This window comes from Gopherus evgoodei, chromosome 12, assembly GCF_007399415.2.
Source record: "Gopherus evgoodei ecotype Sinaloan lineage chromosome 12, rGopEvg1_v1.p, whole genome shotgun sequence".
Lineage (NCBI taxonomy): Eukaryota > Metazoa > Chordata > Testudines > Testudinidae > Gopherus > Gopherus evgoodei.
The window spans coordinates 43,683,438-43,707,067 of NC_044333.1; the positions used below are offsets into that span (position 1 = coordinate 43,683,438).

The 23,630-nt window shown below is 53.4% G+C and overlaps 1 protein-coding gene across 7 annotated transcripts; it reads left to right on the top strand.

The window, feature by feature from the left end:
• Positions 1-3,071: 3,071 nt before the first annotated feature.
• Positions 3,072-21,849, top strand: ZNF821 (zinc finger protein 821). Of its 7 annotated transcripts, none has more exons than XM_030581165.1 (8): positions 6,596-6,680; positions 8,530-9,070; positions 10,819-11,492; positions 17,392-17,517; positions 17,683-17,831; positions 18,758-18,862; positions 19,968-20,134; positions 20,930-21,849. In XM_030581165.1, the coding sequence occupies exons 3-8, from the start codon at positions 11,450-11,452 to the stop codon at positions 21,582-21,584; spliced, it is 1,245 nt and encodes a 414-aa protein (XP_030437025.1). In that variant the 5' UTR covers positions 6,596-6,680; positions 8,530-9,070; positions 10,819-11,449; the 3' UTR covers positions 21,585-21,849. The 7 variants fall into 7 exon arrangements, with proteins under 7 accessions (XP_030437031.1, XP_030437025.1, XP_030437032.1 ...); XM_030581172.1 differs by having other exon boundaries at positions 10,819-11,017; XM_030581169.1 differs by having other exon boundaries at positions 6,604-6,680; positions 8,710-9,070.
• The last annotated feature ends 1,781 nt before the right edge of the window (positions 21,850-23,630 follow it).

Here is a 23,630-nt window from a genome sequence, read left to right on the forward strand (position 1 = left end):
CCTGCTCCCCCTCAGCGCCGATACAGCGACTGGCCCCGCCCCCACCACCGTACAGCACCTGCCTCCTCCGCCCCCCCCATCGCTGAGACAGCGCCTGGCCTCGCCCAGCACTTGGAGTTGTAGGGAGGTTGCGTTAGAAATATAGGAGGGTCTAGATCCCATCCGCAGGAAGGCGATTGGCTCGGGTACATTGCTAAGAGGCTAGGTATTTTCAGTGCAGTATCATAGCATCAGCCCTGGTTTGTCCGGTGAGTCTGCCTGTGTAAGAGGGCCAGGTAGGGCCAATTGTCCTTTTTTAGTTTGACTGCTGTGACACTGAGCCAGAAAGGATTAAACAACTAGCAGGCTAACTGACCCTAATTTAACCTATAAAGACATATTAAGAAAGTATATAAATGGTAATTAGAGCCATTCCTTATCAATAGCTGACAAAGCATTTTAGAGTAGAGCTTTGACATTCAAACTTATTTGTGTGTTTACATATATCTTGTCAGATGTAAATCATGCAGCCAGATTAGCTTGTGGACACTAATTCACTTTGATGTCTTAATTGCATTATATTATGCCTGTGGATGGTTCAGTTAACCTTAAGATCAAAGATGTAAGATATTGCCGGAAATAATATTACTTACATCGTCTTCCATTTAAATTGTCTGTGCAATAATGGAATGCCTTGATAGTTTGAATGGATAATTGCGTTATGTCCATTCATACTATTAAGTATCAGAAGGGTAGCCGGGTTAGTCTGGATCTGTAAAAGCAGCAAAGAATCCTGTGGCACCTTATAGACTAACAGACGTTTTGGAGCAGGAGCTTTCATGGGTGAATACCCACTTCCTCAGATGCATGTAGTGGAAATTTCCAGGGGCAGGTATATGTATACAAGTAAACTAGAGATAACGAGGTTAGTTCAATCAGGGAGGATGAGGCCCTGTTCTAGCAGTTGAGGTGTGAACACCAAGGGAGGAGAAACTGGTTTTGTAGTTGGCAAGCCATTCACAGTCTTTGTTTAATCTTGAGCTGATGGTGTCAAATTTGCAGATGAACTGAAGCTCAGCAGTTTCTCTCATACTATTAATACCTGTGTTTATGTAGGCAATAGGGAATTTTACTTCAGAGCAACTATGTGCATTACCTATTCTTCACTCAAGGAAGTCCTGTTGTGTAATCACACTGTCAAGAGTACTATAGTTGCCTGCCAGAGATCTGTACAAGAACTCTAGGACCTGGTCCTGTTATCTCAGATCTGCTTAAGCTTGGACAGGGGAAGATTGAGTAGCAAGACTGAGGTCTCCAGCTCCAGTCTGGACCACCTCGATATTGGACATCAACTGCCTATTTTGGACTACAACCTGATGAATTGATTCTGGAAATAATTTTTGCAGCTCACTATCTCTACTATGAAACTGACAACTCTATTCATAGCTGTATGTATACTGATCTTTTAATCACAATACTTGTTTATTGGCTGTAAGTATGTATTAGGTTAAGATCTGAAATATTCATTGACCTGGTGGATATATGTCTGATCTCTTGAGATTTTCAGTAATCCTCATCATATTTGACCTGTCTGCCTGGATGGGAACCCAAGGTTGGGTTCATTTAAGGGAGCTGTGGTTTTGGCTTCTGGGTAAACAGCAAGATATTGTAGAATCTGTTTGTCACTAGGTTGGTAAATCTAATTATTAGAATAACCACCAGTTTTGGGGATCATCTGCCTCATTCTCTGCAGTTTGCCCTGAGTGAGCAATCTCAGTGTGAGGCCCCCAGTGACAATGGTCACAAATATTTTATCTTTGGCTAATTCATGGTCCTCCCACCTCTATGCCTTGGAGACTCCCCTTCAAACTTCTGTGTACCAAGATGGTTGATAATGGGTTTGAGAGGTATTGTGATAGGGTGGGGAAATAGTGGTGGGGTAAAGATGGTGAGTTTGGAAGCATGACGATTGGGAGGAAGAAGAGAGAGGTCTGTAAGGATCTGAAGAACAGGCCGATAGGGAGTTTGGAGAGGTTGAGGGGATGGAAGTAATGCTGAGGTGATAGGGTGATGATGGAGTAGTCAGGTCTAGTGAGTATGTGACTTAGTAGGAGCAAGGGGTGGTTTGGAGTATGGTGGATGGATGGGAGGTTTTGGTGTTAGGGGATTATGTCTATTAAAGAAAGCATAAGGGGTGATGGGTGAATGGATGGGGTAGGATGGGGGATAAGGGTGAGGGAATGGTGGATGCATGGGGGATGAGTGAGGGAGGTTTGGCAGGAAAGGGTGAGAAGAAGGGTATATAGTTTGGAGGTGATGGGGGAATGGAGACATGATGTGAGGGGTTGTCAGGAAGGAATGAGAGAGGCCTGGATGGTGGGGTGCAGGGATTTGGATTGGTGGATGGATGAGGAACATGGGGATGGATGAGGTGGTGGCAGTGCATGAGGATGAGTTGAGAGTGTCACTGGGGAGGGATATGTGGGTGGGGATGAGGCAGTGGGAGGTACATGGGTGGTGGCATTATGAAGGGGTGGAGGCTACATATGGTGGAATGAAAGGTTGGGGACATAAGGGATATATAGAGGGGCTATGAAGGGGTGGGGGGAGAGTATGTGGGTGGGGGGTACATGGGCTGGGAGTCCACAGGTGGGGGTACATGGTTGGGGTGAGAAGGTGGGGAACATAAGGGGATACATGGGGGCTATGCAGGGTGGGTGAGGCTACATGGGTGGTGTGGGGGGCCATGGTCAGGGGGTGCCCAGGTGGGGGTATGAAGGGTGGATACATGGCTGGGTAAGGATGGGGGTACCTGGGTGGGGTGAGAAAGTGGGGGATATAAGGGGATACATGGGGGCTGTGCAGGGTGGGGGTACACGGACGGGGAGTCCACAGGTGAGTGTACTGGCGGGGTACATGAGGGGGTGGGGGTGCCCAGGTGGGGTATGAAAGGGGGAGGCTCCGGGTGGGGGCCCATGGGGATGCCCAGGTGGAGGTACATGTCTGGGCGAGGACCGGGCCGGCGAGGGGGGGATGCTGCTGCTTGGCCCCGCTCGCCCCCGGCCGCCCCGCCGTGCACCAGCGGCGCGCTCCCGCGCCGCCATCTTCCGTCTGTCTGTCCAGCCGGCCCCTTTGTCCGTCCGCAGCCCCGCCCGTCCCAGCGGTGGAGCCGGTAAGAGCCCGGCCCGGCCCGGCCCGGCCCGTCTGTTGGGGGGCGCTGGGCTGTCCTGGGGGTCGGTCGGTGCTGGGCCGGTTCGGTCTGGGGCCCGGGCGGGGGGGGGGTCGGTGCTGGGCCGGTTCGGTCTGTGTCCCGGGCGGGGGGGGGGCTCGGTGCTGGGCCGGTTCGGTCTGTGTCCCCGGGCGGGGGGGGGGGTCGGTGCTGGGCCGGTTCGGTCTGTGTCCCCGGGCGGGGGGGGTCGGTGCTGGGCCGGTTTGGTCTGTGTCCCCAGGCGGGGGGGGGTCGGTGCTGGGCCGGTTCGGTCTGTGTCCCCGGGCGGGGGGGGGGGGTCGGTGCTGGGCCGGTTCGGTCTCTGTCCCCGGGGGGGGGGGGGGGTCGGTGCTGGGCCGGTTCGGTCTGTGTCCCCGGGCGGGGGGGCTCGGTGCTGGGCCGGTTCGGTCTGTGTCCCCGGGCGGGGGGGGGGGTCGGTGCTGGGCCGGTTCGGTCTGTGTCCCCGGGCGGGGGGGGGTCGGTGCTGGGCCGGTTCGGTCTGTGTCCCGGGCGGGGGGGGGGGGGGGGCTCGGTGCTGGGCCGGTTCGGTCTGTGTCCCCGGGCGGGGGGGGGCTCGGTGCTGGGCCGGTTCGGTCTGTGTCCCCGGGCGGGGGGGGTCGGTGCTGGGCCGGTTGGTCTGTGTCCCCAGGCGGGGGGGGGGGTCGGTGCTGGGCCGGTTCGGTCTGTGTCCCCGGGCGGGCGGGGGGGCTCGGTGCTGGGCCGGTTCGGTCTGTGTCCCCGAGCGGGGGGGGGGGGGTCGGTGCTGGGCCGGTTCGGTCTGTGTCCCCGGGCGGGGGGGGGTCGGTGCTGGGCCGGTTCGGTCTGTGTCCCCGGGCGGGGGTCGGTCGGTGCTGGGCCGGTTCGGTCTGTGTCCCCGGGCGGGGGTCGGTCGGTGCTGGGCCGGTTCGGTCTGTGTCCCGGGCGGGGGGGGGGGGCTCGGTGCTGGGCCGGTTCGGTCTGTGTCCCCGGGCGGGGGGGGGGTCGGTGCTGGGCCGGTTCGGTCTGTGTCCCCGGGCGGGGGGGGGTCGGTGCTGGGCCGGTTCGGTCTGTGTCCCCGGGCGGGGGGGGGGTCGGTGCTGGGCCGGTTCGGTCTGTGTCCCCGGGCGGGGGGGGGGGGGTCGGTGCTGGGCCGGTTCGGTCTGTGTCCCCGGGCGGGGGGGGTCGGTGCTGGGCCGGTTCGGTCTGTGTCCCCGGGCGGGGGGGGGTCGGTGCTGGGCCGGTTCGGTCTGTGTCCCCGGGCGGGGGGGGGGGTCGGTGCTGGGCGGTTCGGTCTGTGTCCCCGGGCGGGGGGGGGGGATCGGTGCTGGGCCGGTTCGGTCTGTGTCCCCGGGCGGGGCGGGGGGTCGGTGCTGGGCCGGTTCGGTCTGTGTCCCCGGGCGGGGGGGGGGTCGGTGCTGGGCCGGTTTGGTCTGTGTCCCCGGGCGGGGGGGGGGGTCGGTGCTGGGCCGGTTCGGTCTGTGTCCCCGGGCGGGGGGGGGGGGGGTCGGTGCTGGGCCGGTTCGGTCTGTGTCCCCGGGCGGGGGGGAGGGGTCGGTGCTGGTCCGGTTCGGTCTGTGTCCCCAGGCGGGGGGAGTCGCTGCTGGGCCGGTTCGGTCTGTGTCCCGGGCGGGGGGGGGGGGTCGGTGCTGGGCCGGTTCAGTCTGTGTCCCCGGGCGGGGCGGGGGGGGGGAGGGTCGGTGCTGGGCCGGTTCGGTCTGTGTCCCCGGGCGGGGGGAGTCGCTGCTGGGCCGGTTCGGTCTGTGTCCCGGGCGGGGGGGGGGCTCGGTGCTGGGCCGGTTCGGTCTGTGTCCCCGGGCGGGGGGGGTCGGTGCTGGGCCAGTTCGGTCTGTGTCCCCGGGGGCGGTCGGTGCTGGGCCGGTTCGGTCTGTGTCTCGGCGGGGGGGGGTGTCTTTCGGTGCTGAGCCGGTTTGATCTGTGTCCTGGGGGGCGGGGGCACGGGCGCAGGGTGCTGGTCCGGTTTGGTCTGTGTCTTGGGGGGGGAGTGCGTCGTGTGGTGCTGGTCCAGTTCATTCTGTGTCCTGGGAAGGGGCGCACAATGTTGGTCCGGTTTGGTCTGTGTCCTGGCAGGGGGGTGGTGCTGGCCAGTTCGGTCTTTGTCCCTGGGGGACGGGGGGGGCACAGCTGGTCCAGTTCGATCTGTGTCCCGGTGCGGGGGGGGGGGCAGTGCTGGTCCGGTCTGTGTCTGGGGGGGGGGAGCGTCGTGCGGTGCTGGTCTGGTTCGTTTTGTGTCCTGGGAAGGGGCGCACAATGTTGGTCCGGTTTGGTCTGTGTCCCGGCAGGAGGGTGGTGCTGGCCGGTTCGGTCTTTGTCCCTGGGGGCAGAGGGGCACAGCTGGTCCGGTTCAATCTGTGTCCTGGTTGGGGGGGGAGCAGTGCTGGTCCGGTTCGATCTGTGTCCTGGCGGGGGGGCAGTGCTTGTCCGGTTCAGTCTGTGTCCCGGGGGGGGCGGCGGTGCTGGTCCGGTTCGGTCTGTGTCCCGGGGGGCAGGGGACACACGGTGCTTGTCCGGTTTGATCTGTGTCCCAAGGGGGCGGGGGGCGCACAGTTCTGGGCTGGTTCCATCTGTGTCCCAGGGCTGGCGGTGCTGGTCCGGTTCGGTCTGTGTCCCGGGGGCGCACGGTGCTGGGCTGGGTCCGTCTGTGTCCCAGGGCACACGGTGCTGGGCCAGTTCGGTCTGTGTTGCTTGGAGAGGGGTGAGGGCCGCACGGTGCTGGACTGGTTCTGTGCATGTTGCTGTGGATGTCTTAGGAGTGCAGGATGCTGGCCAGGTTCAGTCTGTGTCGCTGGGGGGATGATGCTGGGCCTGTTCCTGTCTGTGTCGCTGGGGGTGCATGGCGGGCGCCCCATATGTCTTTGTTCCTGGAGGCCCATGGCAGGTGGCGCTTGGTCGGCTCTGTCTGTGTCACTGGGGAGCACTGGGCTGGCTGTGTGATGCTGGTGGGGGGTGCATGGCACTGGGCTGGTTCCGTTTGCGTTGCTGGGGGAGGTGGTGGTGATGGACCAGTTCTGTCCATGTTGCTAGGGGTGGGCGCAGGGCGCTGGGCCGGTTCTGTCAGTGTTGCTGGGGTTGGGGTGTGCATGGCCCTGGGAGGTTCTGTCTGTGTCCCTGGAGGGTGATGGGCTGGTTCCCTGTATGTTGCTGGGGCGGGGAGGGATTGCTGCTTGTCCCAGCGAGCAGGGTCAGGTGTGCCGGGCCTTGCTCGGCTGGTGAGTTCGCCTGCAGTCGGTCACTTAGCCAGTGCCCAGCTTTCAGCATTTTCAGGATGAGCCCTGCATGCACAGCAGGATTACCGTTACTCTGGGGTTAGCTTGGAAGACTGGGGCAGAGCCCAACCACCTGAGTGAGTTTGGCTGGGGACTTTGAGGGATTCAGTGGGTTTGTGTGATGGTTCTTCTTCTCCTTAGGTGAGCCCTCTGCCGAGGGAAGGACCCTCTGCTCCTGGGCCAGGGAAACATGTCCCGTCGGAAACAGACCACTCCTAATAAAGTTCATTGTGAGTATTGTGCCCCATGCTATGGTGGCAGTCTTGCCTGGTCGCATTTCCCGGGAGTTGGGGGATAGCATGTGCAGATTGGGGGCAGAGGGGACAGATTGGGGGATGTAGAGTTGTGATGATCAGACTGGTGCAGTTGTGCTGTGTGAGAGTGCGGAGTTAGGGCACTGGCCGTGCTCTGGCATGCGTGGCAAGGCTAGGGATGGACACGCAGCACACTTGAGTAGATGCATTTGTGCAGGGGATGCTAGCTGCACTTAGTCATCTCATTTCACAGATGAAAGTGTCCTAGGAAATGCAGTGTTTGGCTTTTGGGCAGCAAAGGAAATTTTGGGCTGTGTGCTCTGAGAACATGGCTGGGTGCCAGGATCTCCTGGGTCTGGTCCTTGCTCTGCCACAGACTCACTGGGTGACCGTGGACAAGTCACCCGGGCCAGGTCTGCACTGCTGACCTATATCAGTATAACTAGGTCACTCAGAGGTGTGAAAAATCCACACACCCCTAGGTTGTGGGAGAGCTTCTCCCGTGTCGACATAGCTACCATCTCTCGGGGAGGTGGATTAACGACACCAAGGGGAGGAGCTGTCCTGTAAGTGTAGGAGAATCTTCACTAAAGTGCTACAATGGCACCACTGCGGTATGTGACTCTATGCCTCAGTTTCCCTCCCTGCAGTAGTGATGATAAGATGGGTAGTTTAACTGGCTCGTGGCCAGATAGATACTGCCTAGATTACTCTCTCTGTTAGCTGAGAGGTCACCCTGTGTTTCTCGAGCAATGTCAGCACCCAGCGTTTGGTTACTGTTGCAGTCACTGTGTGCATCAGCACTGACTGTAGGCAGACGCGTAGTGCGCTGTCACTGGAGCTAGGAGACAGGCAAACAAAGTTTCAGTGACAAAGGGGGCATTGCATAGCTCCAGCTTGTTTTTGCATGACTGCATCAGAGTGCGGGGGAGTGGAGATGTGCTGTCATCCACCCAGAAGGATAGTTGGGTTTACGTGCACCCCGGGGGTCTCGACTGAGCTCATCGACACGTGTATTTCCTTTGAGAACTGTGAAGCGAGGGATGAGAGACTGGAGTCCTTGCTAAGAATGGAGTGACTGGTAGGAGTGCAAGCCTGAGAGCAGAATGCTGCAGCTAGAACAGGCCTACCAAACACCCCTCTTGGCTGATGCTACCACCTTGCGTGCATTTGTGTGTTTCTCTCTGCTGTCCTTACGTACGGATGAGGCGGTAGAAATCTACACATGCTGCACTCTGCACAGCCAGTGGGTGTGTTTGGGGAGATTGTAACAGGGACCCTGAGACTGGGATTTGGAAAACACCAAGAGAGGCATGGGAGTGGGAGGAGGCTTCCATGGTGGCATTGCCGGAGGTGCTAGGGTGACTTTTGGCAGCTGCCCTGCAATTTGTACTGTCTGATTCCTATTCCTCTGTATTTGGCTTGGGACTGGACACAGTATAGCTGTTTCTTGCTGCCTGGTGTATTAACTCTTCGGCCTTGTTTTCACAAGAGACGTTTGGGGCACTAACCACTGTGTGGTCTCTCCTAGCATGCCTGTAAAACACCTTGCGTCCATACACACAGTGCACAGGCATTACAGCTATCATTTGGGTTAGATTTGCTTTGAGCACATGTCAAGGGAGATCAGTGGATGAGAAAACAGTGACACAACAGCTCTCACAGTACAAATAGCCTTCCCCATCCTGTCCTACAGTGCCTAGTTGGCCTGTCTGGTCTGTTTTGCTGCACCCCACTGCACAGGAGTGAAGTTATTCAGAAGCTAGTAATTTGTATTTATAGCACTGCACACACACTGGAGTTCAGTTGTGCACTATTTTCACAGTGAACAAGATCTTCTATTTCTGCAATATCTGATTCTATCACCATGTCTCAGAGGAGACCATCATATGAACATGCTGCCAGCTGGTATGAAGCTAATATACAGGCTCTGGTATCCGTCTAGGGAGAGGCACTCTGGTACCAATTGAACTTCTTCACACACAACACGTTAATGTATGACCAGGTATCTGAGCAGCTGTTTGATGTGGGCATCACCAGGAGAAGCAAGTGTTGCCACAAGAAGAAAAAGGGACTGAAACGCCTATGCAACATGACCCAGGACAATAACAGTCTCTCCAGCTCAGGATGGAAAACTGACCCCTTTTATAATGAGCAGTACCGAACTGTCGGGACTCATCCATCCACCCAGCCTGTGGAGAGCCCAGGAGTGCCATGCAGAGCACTTGTGATGGACAAGGAGCATCAGCTCCAAGAACTGGGTGAACTGTCGGTATGAGGAATCAGAATGGGAGACAACAGGCGTATTACTGGGTTCTCTTCCTGGGGACGGAGATAGTTTGGGAGGAGGAGGAATTGGGCCACAGGTATGCAGCTTTTTATTGTACTATCTTCCACTTGGGTCTGATTTTGCAGGTTGGGGGCTGGAGAAGAGTTTTCTGTAATGTTCTGAACGCCGCCATTCATGATTGTAAATGGCCAGATACAGGCTCACAAGAGGGAAGAAGTGTTCACCTCTTCCCCACTCCACTAGTCCCTATTGTCTCCTCACTCAGCCACACTGGGACGTTTGGCAGTTGCAAGTCCCTCTCTTTCCTGCCCAGTTCAATCCACCATTATTCCCTAAGTGTGGCACCCCCCCACTGAAAGACCAAGGTTAGCTGCATGGTCTGTTCTTCCCAGTTAGCGCAGAACTACTCAGTTGCGCGGCTGCACTCAAATGGGTAGAATAGCAGGGGGAAAACTTCAGAAGAGCACAGAAACCACAATAAAAGTGAGAATGTTGTTGTTTCAAGTATAGTAATTCCTCAGGTAATGTCCTCCTGCTTAATGTTGTTTCGAAGTTGCATCGCTTCTCCATTAGGGAACATACTTGTTTGAAGTTGTGCAGTGCTCCCTTATAACGTCATTTGGCTGACTTTACAAGGGAGCATTGCACAAGTTCCTCTTCTCCGCCTCCTCCCCCTCCCTTCCTCCCTCCCTCTCAGCACTTCCCTCCCTGTTTGGCGGTGCTTAGGACTTTCTGGGAGGGAGGGAGCAAGTGGGGAAGCTGCCCCCTCCCCCTCTCGGCAGGCAGGACCACCCGGAACACAGAGTCTTTAGGGGCTGCAGGGCCCTGGGCTAAGAGGACCCCGGGGCCCTGGCCTGCAGCTCTAAAGCCCCTTGCAGACTGCGGCCCTGCAAGCACGGGCCAGAGGACTTAGGAGGAGCTGGGGCAGCCGCGCAGCCAGTGGCCGTGGCAGAAGCAATGCTTCTCTCTGGCCGCTGGCTGTATTTTTCAGGAACAGAACTACAACGTTAAGTGAGGAGTAACTGTAGGCAAACCTCAAGTACTATGGTCGTTGTATTTACATTTCATTGTATTGCTGACCCTCCTGCAGGGCTATGGCAACTGATTAATACATGTTTCTTATATAATTCTGTTCTGCCATTTAATGCCTGTAAAACAATCCTACCTTGCAAAGTTATGCAAAAATAATACAGGCCATGATATTAGGGCACTGTAAGTACACAGCCTGTTCCCTGCTGATTTAAGAGCTGCAGTGCAATTCTTTTAATCCAGTGGCGATACTGGGGTAGTTCAGTTGAGCCTTTATTTTCTCCCAATCTTCAGGATTTATATCTGAAAACCTTTCCCAGCCGTCATCCAACCCTGCAGTCAAGTGTTGTGGCAGACATAGCTGCCCTGAAGCTCACCCTCCCTCCATTCAGACAAGTCACCCTTCTCATCCACGCCAACAGTTCTGCAACAGAGCTCAGGCTTTTCCTACTGCTCATATGTTGCTTTTCTTTTTGTGCCCAGGACTCTTTGCAAAATAGTGTTTTTGACGTTCTGCAATAAGTAATCTTTGCTAGCTGAATTCCAGGGACCACTGGCCTCATTCCCTTCGTCTCATTGGCACATTAATCCTTCCTCCCCACCCACCCATATTCTTATAGCAGAATTCACACACCACTTGTATCTTTTAACATCTCTGGGTAGAGGAAGGAAGCGCCTCATTTTCAGTTCCAAACTGAACATAAATTGTCACTTGTACCAAACCCTTCGATACTAGGAGAGCTAGATGGGCTATTGCTGTGGTTATTAACTTCCCTTTCTCTTCTTTCATTTCAGTGCCCTTACAGCCATATGGACATTCCCGAACAGGGAGGGGCAGGTGCATTAGCTCCCCAGTGAGCAAGGTTCAGGTCCTGGAAAAGGAAGTGTGGAGAAGACCTGTGTGAACAGGGACTTTAGTCCCTCCTTGAACTTGTACGAGTATTTAGAGGCTCCTCTCAGAACTCGTGTCGGCCGAGCCGAACAGGGGACTTATGTAAGGCTCCTGCCAGAGTGCGAGAGATGTGAATGGAGGAGGCAGGGTCCCAGAGGGACAGGGCTCAGGAAATACTCCCTGCCAAGTTGACACCATCTGGTCGTAGCAGCCATGCCTTCCCCTCCTGCCCAGCACCACGGAGGCCCTGTACCATCACAGCCATTCTCAGGCATCCCCCTCTTTTACAAGACTGTGGAAAGGAGAACTGGAGCCCAAAAGAGAGAGACTATCAGGACCTCCGCATGCTCTCTCTCTAACTCTGGTGACTTGTTTTGGTATTGCAGCAACCTGCAGCCTTGTTTGTATTTAATAAAGTTGTGGAAAAGCATCTGTGAGTTCAGTACCAAGCATACTGTCCTTTATCCCCACAAGCCACTCCTCGTGCTCCTTTGTCAAAGGGCGTGCAACACCACCAACGCAGGAGCTATATGAATGCATACAAACAACGAGAGGAAAATCCCACCACCCTGGACTGGTGCGTCTGGCCTATCTGTACCCCGACAGTGCACTTTTCCATCAGTCCCCTGAGAGGCTAGGTCAGTGTAATAGGGTAGGAGCTTAATGAGCGTAACATTGAATTCCCTCCCCCCAATTCCCCACAGGTGCTCCTGGAGTGTGTGATGTGGGTGGATGCTGAGCGCCTCAGTGTAGCAGCCTGTCTGTCCAGCTGGGAGTGGTGCTTCTGTCTTCCTCCACTGCTCCTGGAAGTAACCACCTTGGTTTCACATGTGATCTGCAGAAAGGCAGCTGTTAGCACATCATCACTCGTGGAGACTGAGGTTGATATTATCGATAGGAAGAGCCCCCCTCTGCACACTCTTGCAAAGCCCTGTGCTTAGGAGAATCCTCATGTCACTCACTTGGCCCAGTCACACTACATGTGTGTTCAGGAACCCAGGGCAAGGCCCACATCTGGTGGACTAGGCAGGGAAGGACATGTCCCACCAATAGTGCCAGATTATAGGAATAGGAACCCTAATTATTTGACTCTTTTAGTGATCTCTGGTACATTCTCCACCTTGCTGTCATAGCCTTGCTGCCCCCCACAGACATACGAGTCTAGCATGGTTCCCTGCTCACTAGTAATAATCCAGGAAAGCAATTTACCACAGGAGAGTGAGGATCTTATGCTCACAATCTGTTGGAACCAGCTCCCCACAAGTGCTGAAATTCTGCATTCTTTGCTGCTTGCCTCAGGTCTCTCCAGTCTGAGGTTGCGCTGGGGACCCAAAGGACAGAAGCAGCACTCCACCCAATGGAAATCATTCTCCAGCACTATTTGGAATCATCCACTGGGTGAGGGGTGTGTGACTGGGAACTGCTGCTTTCAGACACAGGTCCCACCACGATATCCTTCGCTACCTTGCCTCACACACCTAGTAACTGCTTTCCAAAAGCTCCAGGAGAAACGGTCCTTGCTGAGCATGCAGCCTTGGCTCCATTTCTGACAAAAGAATTAGGAAATTGTGCTGGCAACCAGAGGCTTTTGGGAATTTACCAGGGGATTATGGGAATTTGACCTCCTTTCCCATAATTGCCCTGGAATTGCTGAAGGTGTTTTGAACTCTCACAATTCACGGCTTCATCAAGCATGCCAGGGACTGTGGGATAGGTAGTGAGAAGGCAGGGCAAGCGTGGACATAGGACAAAACTGTAAGTGAAACAGCTGCCTGATATGGACATGCTGTGTCATTGATACCTGTGCTGGTGGCTGTCCCAGTGAAGTTTTTTAACTATGGAGGCACCAGCCATAGCTTCAGATTTAAAGCAAGTTTTGCACTTAAATCAGGGATTTAATTTCTTTGTTATGTACAGTGCATCTTCACCAAAATTACAGCATTTACAGGTCTGTCAAATCTTAGGTGTATTTAACTTGCGCGATTTCAGCTTTACGCAGTTGGCAAAAACAAGAAAAAAAACCAAAAACAAGAGAAAAATAACAGTTTAAATACTGTTTCTGTAGTGCGGGCGATTCCGCCTGCCATTGCACTCAGTGTAATTTTGACTATATGCGATTTTCGCTTTATGCGCTGACTGCAGAACGTAATCCCAGCGTAAGATGAGACAGACCTGTGCTCTGATTTGTTACTGAATTTCCTGAGAATTTACAAATAAAGCCAACAATTAGTTTGGGTTAAAATGGATTTAAAAATTAGTCCCTTGAAAAATGTAACACCTCATGTCAGGTTTTTGTTCATCCCAAATAATCTCAGCTCAAAATCTGCACAAGATTGGCAGAGAGGTGGAGCGTGGTCTGGTGCAATGAGTAGTTTTTGTGTGGGATGAATGTTCTCTGTACGGAGAGGCTGAGGAATCGAAGAACTGCCCTATCTCAGGATGGCTGCCATCTCCTGATATCGGTAGGACTGAGGCCAGGATGTGCCCTCCATTAAGATACACTTCTCAAAATGGCCAGTATCTCCCATTGTGCTCACTGAGGCTGTCCTTAGCCTACCTTTGCTTAGCATTTTTGCCTCCTGATAGTATGGGGAGTCACCATTTTCCTGGAGGGCAGCTTGGCTTCACTTCCATTGGGAACAAAGGATGGCAGTGATCATATTTGCTAAGGGCAGCCAGTGTCCTCAATCCTGTTGAGAACTGGCCATTTTGAAAAAGGGAGCTGTGTATGAGTTTCTCAGCAAGATAATTTTTCAGGTATGAAGAATAACACACAGAATGACAGTATTTGTTTTCAAAAGCTACCTGTTACATCAAATCTACTCAGCTGAGAGGCTAGGAATGAGAACTGATGAGGACAGGAAAACACGGGCATTTGGGCTGGGGGCATGTGCAGGCGAATGTGGTGAACTGCAGGGAAGGTGCATTTGGCATGTGTGGATAGGAGAACGTAGCAGACAGGATGGTGGGGACACTAGGGTGCACTCCAGCTGCTTTGTGCTGCTCTGACAAAGCAAAGAAGCTGTAAATGCAGCTTAAGCGGCCGCTATGCCCCAGCTGCTTTACATGGCTCCATCGTGGAGTAAAGCAACCTGATAGGTTAATTAGAAAAACAGCAACAACTTCCAATCATTAGAAATATCCCATGGTGGCATTTTTCTTGGGTTTGGAACTTTTTAATAATTTAACAAAGAAATTCACAGACAAAAGCTAGATTAAAATGGAGTTAAGGTCTCATGTTACGGTGCATGACAGTAATTTAGGGTGAAATACATATACAGGGATGTTGTAATTACCCTAAAATCAGGCATTATAAACCCAGGAAATTCAGACTTTGGGTTGAATTTAAGAGACAGCTACACATGTTAAGTTCTGGAAATGCACAGGTAAGGCACCCAAATAACCTTAACTCTGCCCCCCCCAGTGACACCATGAAGGGGGTCAGACAAGAGAAAACGTCATGTGTCTTTAACAATCAGTTTAATCCACTGGTTCTCAACCAGGGTTATTTGTACCCCTGGGAGTACATCAGCTCATCTAGATATTTGCCTAGTGTTACAAAAGGCGACATAAAAAGCTCTAGTGAAATTAGTACAAACTAAACTTTCGTACAGACAATGACTTGTTTATACTGCTCTGTGTACTATACACTGAAATGTAAGTACAATATTTATATTCCAGTCCATTTATTTTATCATTATATGGTAGAAATGAGAAAGTCAGCAGTTTTTCAGTAACAGTGGCTGTGACACTTTTGTATTTTTATGTCTGATTTTGTAATCAAGTAGTTTTTAAGTGGGTGAAACTTGGGGGAACGCAAGACAAATTAGACTCCTGAAAGGGGTAGTGTTGTCTGGAAAGGTTGAGAGCCACTGATTTAATCTAATGTGTCATCTCAAGCATTAGAAGGCACTTATGAGAATGGTCTGATTATTGCATAGGGTCACTGCAGGGCAAAGTTAAAGTTGTGTTGGGACCCTACCTGTGCATTACCAGACCTTACCATGGTTGGTGTTCTTTTATATGTAACCCTAATTCTGAACGTCTGAGTTTATAGTGCCTGATTTGGGGCTAATTACAACATTATTGGGACATCTTTTACCCTAAATTACTGATATTCAATCTCAACCTTAACTCCAGTTTTGCATGCTTTTTGTCAGATAATCAGGGTGGACAAAAATCAATCCTTCATTTAAAAAAAATAGTTTTGTTAATTTTGCATTTAAATAGAGCTTTTCTTTTAAAAAATAAACCTATTAGAATTATAACAACATCTATTGAGGACTAAACTTACAATGACCTACTCAAATAGTTTAGATTAAATCAAAAGCAGTCAAGCAGTATCTGTTTGCTGCCGAAATGTTAAGGAAAGTTCTTACTGAAGTGGTAGGAGTCGTTGGCTAAGCATGGGGAACCAGAGTCTAATGCTAGCTAGCTTTTGACAGCAGCAGCCTCGTCTACAGGTGCAGAGAGAATATTTTCTTCATTTCAGTTTATTCAGCTAGTTCAGTTCAGTGACTTCAAAGGTGAGCACCAGCTAGGAGTTGAACTGGCAAGAAAGTTTGTTTTCCTCATCCAGTCAATGAATAAAAATGAGGTGTGAATGAGTGAGAGCTACTGGTCCTGAAATCTTGAAGGCCAGATGCCCAGATCCTCAAGGTGTTTAGGCACCTAGCTACCATTAGTGTTGTGGCAGGGAGGCCCCATGGGTGGGATTCACAATGGGACAGAGAGGTTGCAACACTCCGTGTCACGCTGCACAGGACCAACACTGTGATCTGTAGAGCTGAGTTAGGGGCCGGGGCCTCTATACAACCCATGGGGCGAGAGGTCTAAGAACGGGAGCCCCAGAAGCCAGCGCACCAGGCAAGGGGCTGCCTAAGGGAGTCAAAGGGAGATGTGCAAGGGTGTGTGGTAAGCCCCCCGATCCCTCTTTGGAGAAAGGTGCCTAAGCCCAGGCTGCAGCTAGCAAGCTATGAACAGAACCCTGTTCTGAACATAAGTGCTGAAGGGGTTTCTTGTGGGAATGAGGTAGGCACCTTGTGGTGTCACACAAAATGGAGACTGGTGGAGGAGAAATACTGAAAGAGTGATCGGAGCAGGGGGAGTGGCCCAGGATCTGTTAGCTCTCATTCCCATGCTCTTGCTGGAGTACCAAGTCAGCTCCATATCAGAATAACCCATAGCTCAGCGGTGAGAGCACTCTCTGGAGAGGTGGCAGAGCCCTTTCTCTTCCTCTGGCTCGTGGAACGCCCTGGGGCTTGGTGTGAGACAGGCACCCAGATGCCTAGCGGGAGACAGCAGTGCACATGCCCCAAGGCAGAAACTTTGGTGTCAAGTGAGTTTAGGCACCTACAGAGTTGATGGGAGTTTTGTGGATCACAGTGGGGCTGAAGCTGGCATTTGGGCAGCTCCCCCTGAGGCTTAGGCATGTAGGTGCTTTTGTGGCCCTGGGCCGCCCGGTCAGGTGACTGCAGTGACTGCCGCTAATACGGCCTTTCAGAGACCCAGTGGAGATGCCAAACAGGGTTTGAGAAATTCATTTTTCCCAGTGTATCTAGCACACTTCAGGTAGTTCTGTTAGGCTAATGAGAAATAATGGTCTTAGCTTCCAAGGCCAGAGGGGACCCCGGTGCTCAAGTAGTCTTACCGCCAGCATAACACAGGCCACAGCACTTCCCCAAAATAATCCCCCTGCACCTACGGTGTCTTTAGAACAATGTCACAATGCTCAGTCTGTGCATTTTTAATTGGATTCCAATTTCCATCCAAACGCAGCTTGACAGCTCACCAGGAAAACAGATCATCCAAGAAATGTAGCACTTGTCATTTGCTAACAAAACGTAAACCACGTAACCATTAAGAATCTGACTAAGCTGTGTAATTGCTTAAATGCGTGTAAATATAGCACATCCTGCTGCTTAGCAAAGAGCTGCCAGATCTAGTGGGACAGCTACATTGAACCGCAAATCAACATGTTTTAATGGTTACCAACACTGAGAACCTTTAAAAAAATGAGTTACAAATACAAAACAAGATTAAAAACCAATTCTTGACATTAGTCCACCCTGCAGGCTGTGTGGCATATGGTGAAAGCATACTCTGTCGGTCCCATCTGGCTGTGGCGTGAGCATATCTGGGGCTCAAGGAGGGTTTCTTCTGGCTGGGTGTGCCAGGCAGGGGATGTAGGGAGAGGATGGGCAGGGCGCAGTGTGTTTCTGGTGGGGAGGGGTGGCTGGGGTCAGGAGTTTGTCACTACCAGCTTCTAACAATTAGCCCCATGCTAAGCAGGCACAAGGGTGTTGGTGCCATGGGGCAGGACAGTTCAGAGCTCTCCACAGATTCTTGCTTGAGGCTGATAAGGGCGGGACTCGTGTGTCTGAGCAGCTTGGTGCCTGAATGAGCTCCTGGAAGAACATGCTGAAGAGTACTATGGAAACGCAGCCATCTGACTGTTCTCTCTTTGTGGCTGTCAGGGGAGCAAGTCTTCGCAGGGCTGGAGGAGCAAGCTCGCCAGGCCATGATGAAAAGTGACTTTACTGGAGCCTTTGGAGACCAGCGGCCAACAATTCACCAGCTGCAGGATCAGGACTCCAGCGGCAGTGAGTTCAGCACCTTTGGGTAATGGATGGAGGAGACTGACTGTGTGGATGGCTGGAGGGTGCAGGGTGTGTGTGTACTCCTTGATGAGTCCCGTAGCTATTGCCTCTTAGGGTTGGCCTTAAGCTGCTGCACAGGGCTTCGAATGATTGGTTTGTGTGTTCCAGGTGACAGTGAGGGTGAGGAAGAGGAGACCACGCAGGATGAAGTCTCTTCTCACACTTCTGAGGAGGATGGCACCATGGTGAAAGTGAAAACGGAATTAGAAAATGCAGAGCAGCCTGTAGCTGGAAACCAGCGGATTGGAGAAAATGAGGCAAGCAATTCATTCCCTTGCAGTACGTTCTGGTACCTCCCCAGAATGGAGGTGCTTGGGCACCTACTCAGGTCTGGCTCAGTTTTCTTTATGGGGAGTGGTGCTATGTATCTTGCCTTCTCCAAACATGGGCCAAGGCATGTAGGATACTGGTTCTGGGGAACTCTCTGACTGCCAGGAGCAGCTGCTCTGGGGTAGGGGACAGAAGGGGTGGCAGAGGGAATCTGAGCTACATCTGCTCAAGGGAGCCACTCCCAGAACATGGCACTGGACAGAGTCCTCAGCTGCTCCTGTCCCCACTCTGCTGTCTCTCTGATCCACTTCCATCCACCCTTGCTGTTGATTACCACCCAGGCCCATGCAGTGTAGTTATAGCCGTGTGGGTTCCAGAATATTAAAGAGACAGGGTGGGTGAGGATATTACCTCGCTCACCTTGTCAGCCAGTCCCAAGTGTCTTCCACGTCCAATTTTTCTGCCTTGTACCACCTGTCTGCTTGGCACAGGTCAGAGAACATGCCCTATCTCACTCCTCGCTGATCTAGGTCCTTGGCAGTGGAGGAACTGTTCCAATGCCACTGCCATGCAAACAGGAGGAAAGAGCCTACCCTATGCAGTGCCCACAAGAAACCTGTGGACTCCATGGCGTTTCTGACTCTTCTGCCTTGTGGGCTATAGAAGCTCTGCATGGGGTCGGCTTTTTCCTCCTGTTTGCACAGAGCAGCCGGGAATAGTCCCGCACTGCCAAGGACCCAGGTCAGAACGGAGCAAGGTCGGGCGTATTGTCCGAGCTGTGCAGGCAGTGGGGTGATGTGAGGCAGAAGGGTTTATGGAGTGTCCTGCTGCACTGCACGTGAGAGTGGGGTGGGCTGCGAGAAGGAAATCTCTTTTCCTGACTCTTACTGAACTGACTTCTCCTTGTTCTTAGGTGACTGAGGAGTTGAGTACAGCGCCCATGCTGGGACTGTCGCAGTGCCCACTCTGCCAGCTGGAATGTGGGAGCAGAGAGCAGCTCATTGCTCATGTGTACCAGGTAGGAGATTTCTTTCCCAGGAGACATCTTCCTTATGAACTTAGATAACCAGGGCTCAGCCCTCTCTCGAGGTGAAAGGAACTGAAGAGATAGAAGGACCTGGAGGAGCCCTTTGCTGGCCCCACATTCAGACTCGACACTGGAGGAGGGGCTGCAGGGTTATCCTGATTCTGATTTTGTCAGTAGCAAAGACACATTTCCAGCTGGAAAGTAATTGAAGGTGACTGTAGAGGCTGCAAACCAGAATGGTGGGTGAAGAAGCAGCCAAGCGCTCTGGAACGTGGCCTCTCTGCCATGCCCCGTCTCACAACTCCAAGGGCTGACCTCTGCTAATTTTGGCCCTGGGTGGGAATCTCCAGCTGTTTTCAAATGAGGCACAGAAACAGCTTTGCAGTGTGCATTGGGGCAAGACCCATCCTGCTGGCCTAGCCAGTCCTGTCATGGGTCCCACCCATAGAAACAACTGCTCTTTCACAGAGAGAGCTGCAGCTCTGTACCAGGCCAGCCCTTGCTGGGGCCTCCCAGAGCCCTTCTCTCCACACCTGCCCCCCACCAGGTTAGTGTTTGTACAACTAGTAATGAAACCCTTTCCCGCCCCAAACCAGCAGCCATCAAGGGTAGCCCAGTGGGTATGACCGAAAAAAGTCACCCCTTCTGTAGGCCGTTCATTCTAACCCAGCCTCAGTTCCCAGTTGCCGTTTACAGGGAGGCTGGTTTTGCAGGCACCTTCCCTAAGTGCGCGTGATCGCGCTTTACACAGAGGAAGCGCTCCCTGAGCTGCAGCAGTGAATAGTGCAAGTGGACTTGGTCCAGGCCCTTCCGTTCGAAGAGCCGGAGCCCTAACTGCCTCTCTGTGCACCGCCATGAAGCTGTAAACAAGCTTCACCTCCCATAACCAACATGCCTACCACTGCAGTTCATTTTCAAGGGCTTGGGCTTTGCCCGGGAACCTACAGACAAAGGTTCTGGTGGTAGCAACAGGGGCAAGCCAAGTACCAAGTCCTGGGGAGGAGCTGAAAGATTCTCCATGCTCACCAAGCGTTTAACAGGCAGAGCAGGCTTTCTGGGCAGGTTGGTTACTGAAAACCTAGGGCTTGTTTTGCAGCACACTGCGGCTGTGGTCAGCGCCAAGAGCTACATGTGTCCGGTGTGTGGCAGAGCCCTCAGCTCCCCAGGGTCTCTGGGGCGACACCTCCTGATCCACTCAGAGGACCAACTGTCAAACTGTGCAGTGTGTGGGGCACGCTTCACCAGCCATGCCACATTCAACAGGTGAGACTTTCCTCCTGCTTCGGTTGGGGCGGCATGCAGACACGTCAGGCCCCGAGAGTCACAGGGCTGCTTCAGGTGAAGGCACCGGATTGGTCACCTCGGCCTTTGGAGACTGGAGTAAAATGTTAACTACTGCAACCCTGCACTTGTGGGAGAGCTGGAACGGTCGCCAAGGGAGCCTGCTCCCAGCTGAACCTCGCCACAGGAGATCCAGAGTCTGTGCTCAGGGCTAGGACTCCCTGACTGTGCTGTCTGGAACTGGCTCCCTAGGTCCTAGCCAAGCCATGCAGAGCCCACTGGGATTTCCAGCTACAGGAAAGCAGTGGTGTTTCCTTTGCTCTAGAAATTCCAGTGTCTGGTGGAGCACTAGAGCCAAGCTCAGTCCCATGCTGTTCCCCTGCCCTTTGTCCTTCCTGGAGGAATCATCGGGGCACCGAGTCTCCGGGCAGGGCAGGTGGCTCTGAGGCTCTGGGGGATGAGCTGTTCAGTAGCAGAATTACAACTGAAGCATGAAATCCAAAGGTGCCAGGGCTGGAGCATCTGAGCGGCTAACTGGGTAATTCCTGAATCCAGTCTCCCCAGCCTTAATTCATTGCTGACATTGCCCCCATACCCTTTATGTGGGTGCTTCTGGCAAATGTGTCCAGGTATGTTAACATCCCCAAAGCCCTTGATGCGCACCACCATGGTGGGCGGTTAGTGGCTGGGCCATTGCCTCTGCCCTGTGCTGGGGGCTCCTTGCAGGGCACACTGTGTCAGCAGGAGATCCTTGATTCTGTTCTTTCTGCTTTCCAGTGAGAAACTGCCAGAAGTGCTTAGTACAGATTCCCTGCCCACCCTGCACAGCGAGAGTCCTTCTGGTGCTGAGGAGAAGGACGTTGCCTTTAACACCCCTGTGTATCCTGCGGGCATCCTCCTAGTGTGCAACAACTGTGCTGCCTATCGCAAGCTGCTGGAGGCACAGGCTCCTGGCGTGCGCAAGTGGGCGCTTCGCCGGCAGAACGAGCCACTAGAAGTGCGGCTCCAGCGCCTGGAGCGGGAGCGCACAGCCAAGAAGAGCCGGCGGGACAACGAGACGCCGGAGGAGCGGGAGGTGAGGCGCATGCGGGACCGAGAGGCGAAACGCCTGCAGCGCATGCAGGAGACAGATGAGCAGCGGGCAAGGCGGCTGCAGAGGGACCGGGAGGCCATGAGACTGAAACGTGCCAATGAGACCCCGGAGAAGCGGCAGGCTCGGCTTATCCGGGAGCGCGAGGCCAAGAGGCTGAAGCGGCGCCTAGAGAAAATGGACATGATGCTTCGGGCCCAGTTTGGCCAGGACCCCTCTGCTATGGCTGCTTTGGCAGCCGAGATGGACTACTTCCAGCTGCCAGTGAGCAGCGTGGAGCTGGAAAGCCGACTGCTGGGCAAGATGGCCTTGGAGGAGCAGAGCAACAGCACGCTGCATTGAGCTGCAGCCCAACCACCGCCACGGGCCACTGGGCGCCAGCGCCTGGCCTCTGCTGCTCCCCAGCGGGAGGGAGGCTCACACTGCCTGACCCTTCCCGCCGCACTTCTCCCACAACAGGCCGACCTGGGCTGCTCCTGCACATGGGAATGGAGCTGAGAGGCGTCTGCTCAGGCAGCACTGGTGAGAGTGGGCTGTCAGGATACAGTCTGCTCCAGTGGCCGAGCCACAGCCGATGAACAGAGGGAAAATAAATTAATTTTATGTGTAATGAGTCACCTTCCATGCCTCTTGCTTCCTCCGGGGCTTGGACCCTGGTAGTGTAGTTGGCTGCTGTGGTTCCTTTCTGCAAGTGGAAAGCCTTTCCCAAAGGGAGGGCAGCCTGGGCCTCCATTCCCATCCCAAAATCCATCTGGCTAGTGTGGGGGGGTCTCTAGTAGCATGAGTAGTGGGATAGAGGACTTTGGCCACAGCACAGGGCAAGTCATTCACCCGTGGGGTCTGTAAAAAGGACGGGATACCACCAACCTTCTGGGATGGGGACTGTAGCCGCACTAACCCCGGTAGTGTTGTGACTGCCCTTTGCTTCCAGGAGCACTCATGACATGTTAGGAGAAAAGTCCATTCTGGCTCCTAGGAACTCATTTTAAGCAGACAGCCTCCCAGACAGGGTGGGGAAAGGGAACAACCCTGGGAAACCTGCTCCTCTGTAAGCGCATGGCAAGAGTGGAGGGAGGCCTTGCTTGTGGACCGGGGAGGGGCTTGGGGGAGGAGTTCAGAGGCTGTACCTTGCGTAGGGGTGGCCTTGGAGAAGCTGGCAGACATGGAGCACGGTGGAAACTTCAGGGTAATAGAGGGGGCTCCTGTTGCACTGACAGGGTATCACCTCCGAGGTGACGCTCTGCTCCAGTGGACCAGGCTAGGACCTAAACGTGAGACTTGGTTTCAAACCCTGGTTCTGACAATGACATGCTGGGATCACGGGCAGGTCACCTCACCTTTGCACCACAATTTCCCCCTCTGTAAAATGGGCCCGATTAAGGTCTATAAAGTGTGGTACGTACAGACTAAGGCCAGTCAGCAGCAGGGGTAGGAACTGAGCTGAGGCCCTCCTGCTTCCTAATCCTGGGCATCATCCATGAGAGCATGTGACTTTAGGGGAGCAATACCGCCACCTCTTTGTGTTATTTTCTGTTAGCATTTTTCTTTGTCACAAGCAGCTCACTTTTCCCAGTAGCCTCCCAGCACCATTAATGTGGCTTAATTTGTCATCTTGTGCAAAATAAAGTGTTATGCAGATTAGACAGGCACATTGTACAAACGATTCCTTCTGAACCAACTTTAGTAGAAAGCATGCTAAATGTGTAGATACCACAAAGGACCGAGGATTGCTTTGTGCCCTTTTGGAGATTAGGAACATGGGCAGGAAATAACCAAATGAGATTTTTCATAGAAAAATGCAGCTCATAATCTGAAACACAGGTACACCCTGAGAGGAAGAAAATGAGGAGCACTGATGCCGAGGGTGGGCAGAGATATAGCTAAACACTATTGTACAGCAACTACAAAGGTTAAAGTCATTTTGGGCTGCACAGGGAAATGTACCACATTAGAGCAGAGGAGCGAATGGTAACCCTCGTGTATCTGTTTTAGTGTTACTGTGCCTAGTTCTGGCAGGAAAGGGTTCCCGAGCCTCTGTTTGCCACAAGCTGGGAATGGGCAACAGTGGATGGATCACTTGATGATTCCGGGTCCTGTTCATTCTCTCTGGGGCATCTGGCAGTGGCCACTGTAAGTAGACAGGATATTGGGCTAAACGGACCTTTATGACCCAGTAGGACCATTGTTATGTTCTTATTCTTACATACTTTAGGTTATATTGCAGGAGTGGTCAAACCGCAGTGCTCCGTGCCACGTGTGGCTCTTTTACAGTTAAAGTGCAGCTCACGGAGCTGCCCCCCTGCCCCACATCATTCTCCACCTATCAGCCTGGGGGGGAATGCGGGGCTTTTGCCTTGCAGCAGGTGGTGGGGCTAGGAGCGTCTGCCA

What these genes read in the sequence shown, in the direction of transcription:
- ZNF821 (XM_030581165.1), top strand. Translation starts at nt 11,450, where the DNA reads ATGCATACAAACAACGAGAGGAAAATCCCACCACCCTGGACTG. An exon ending in AGCGGATTGGAGAAAATGAG is followed by an intron (nt 17,832 to 18,757) that starts GCAAGCAATTCA and finishes CCTTGTTCTTAG; the next exon opens with GTGACTGAGGAGTTGAGTAC. An exon ending in TCATTGCTCATGTGTACCAG is followed by an intron (nt 18,863 to 19,967) that starts GTAGGAGATTTC and finishes CTTGTTTTGCAG; the next exon opens with CACACTGCGGCTGTGGTCAG.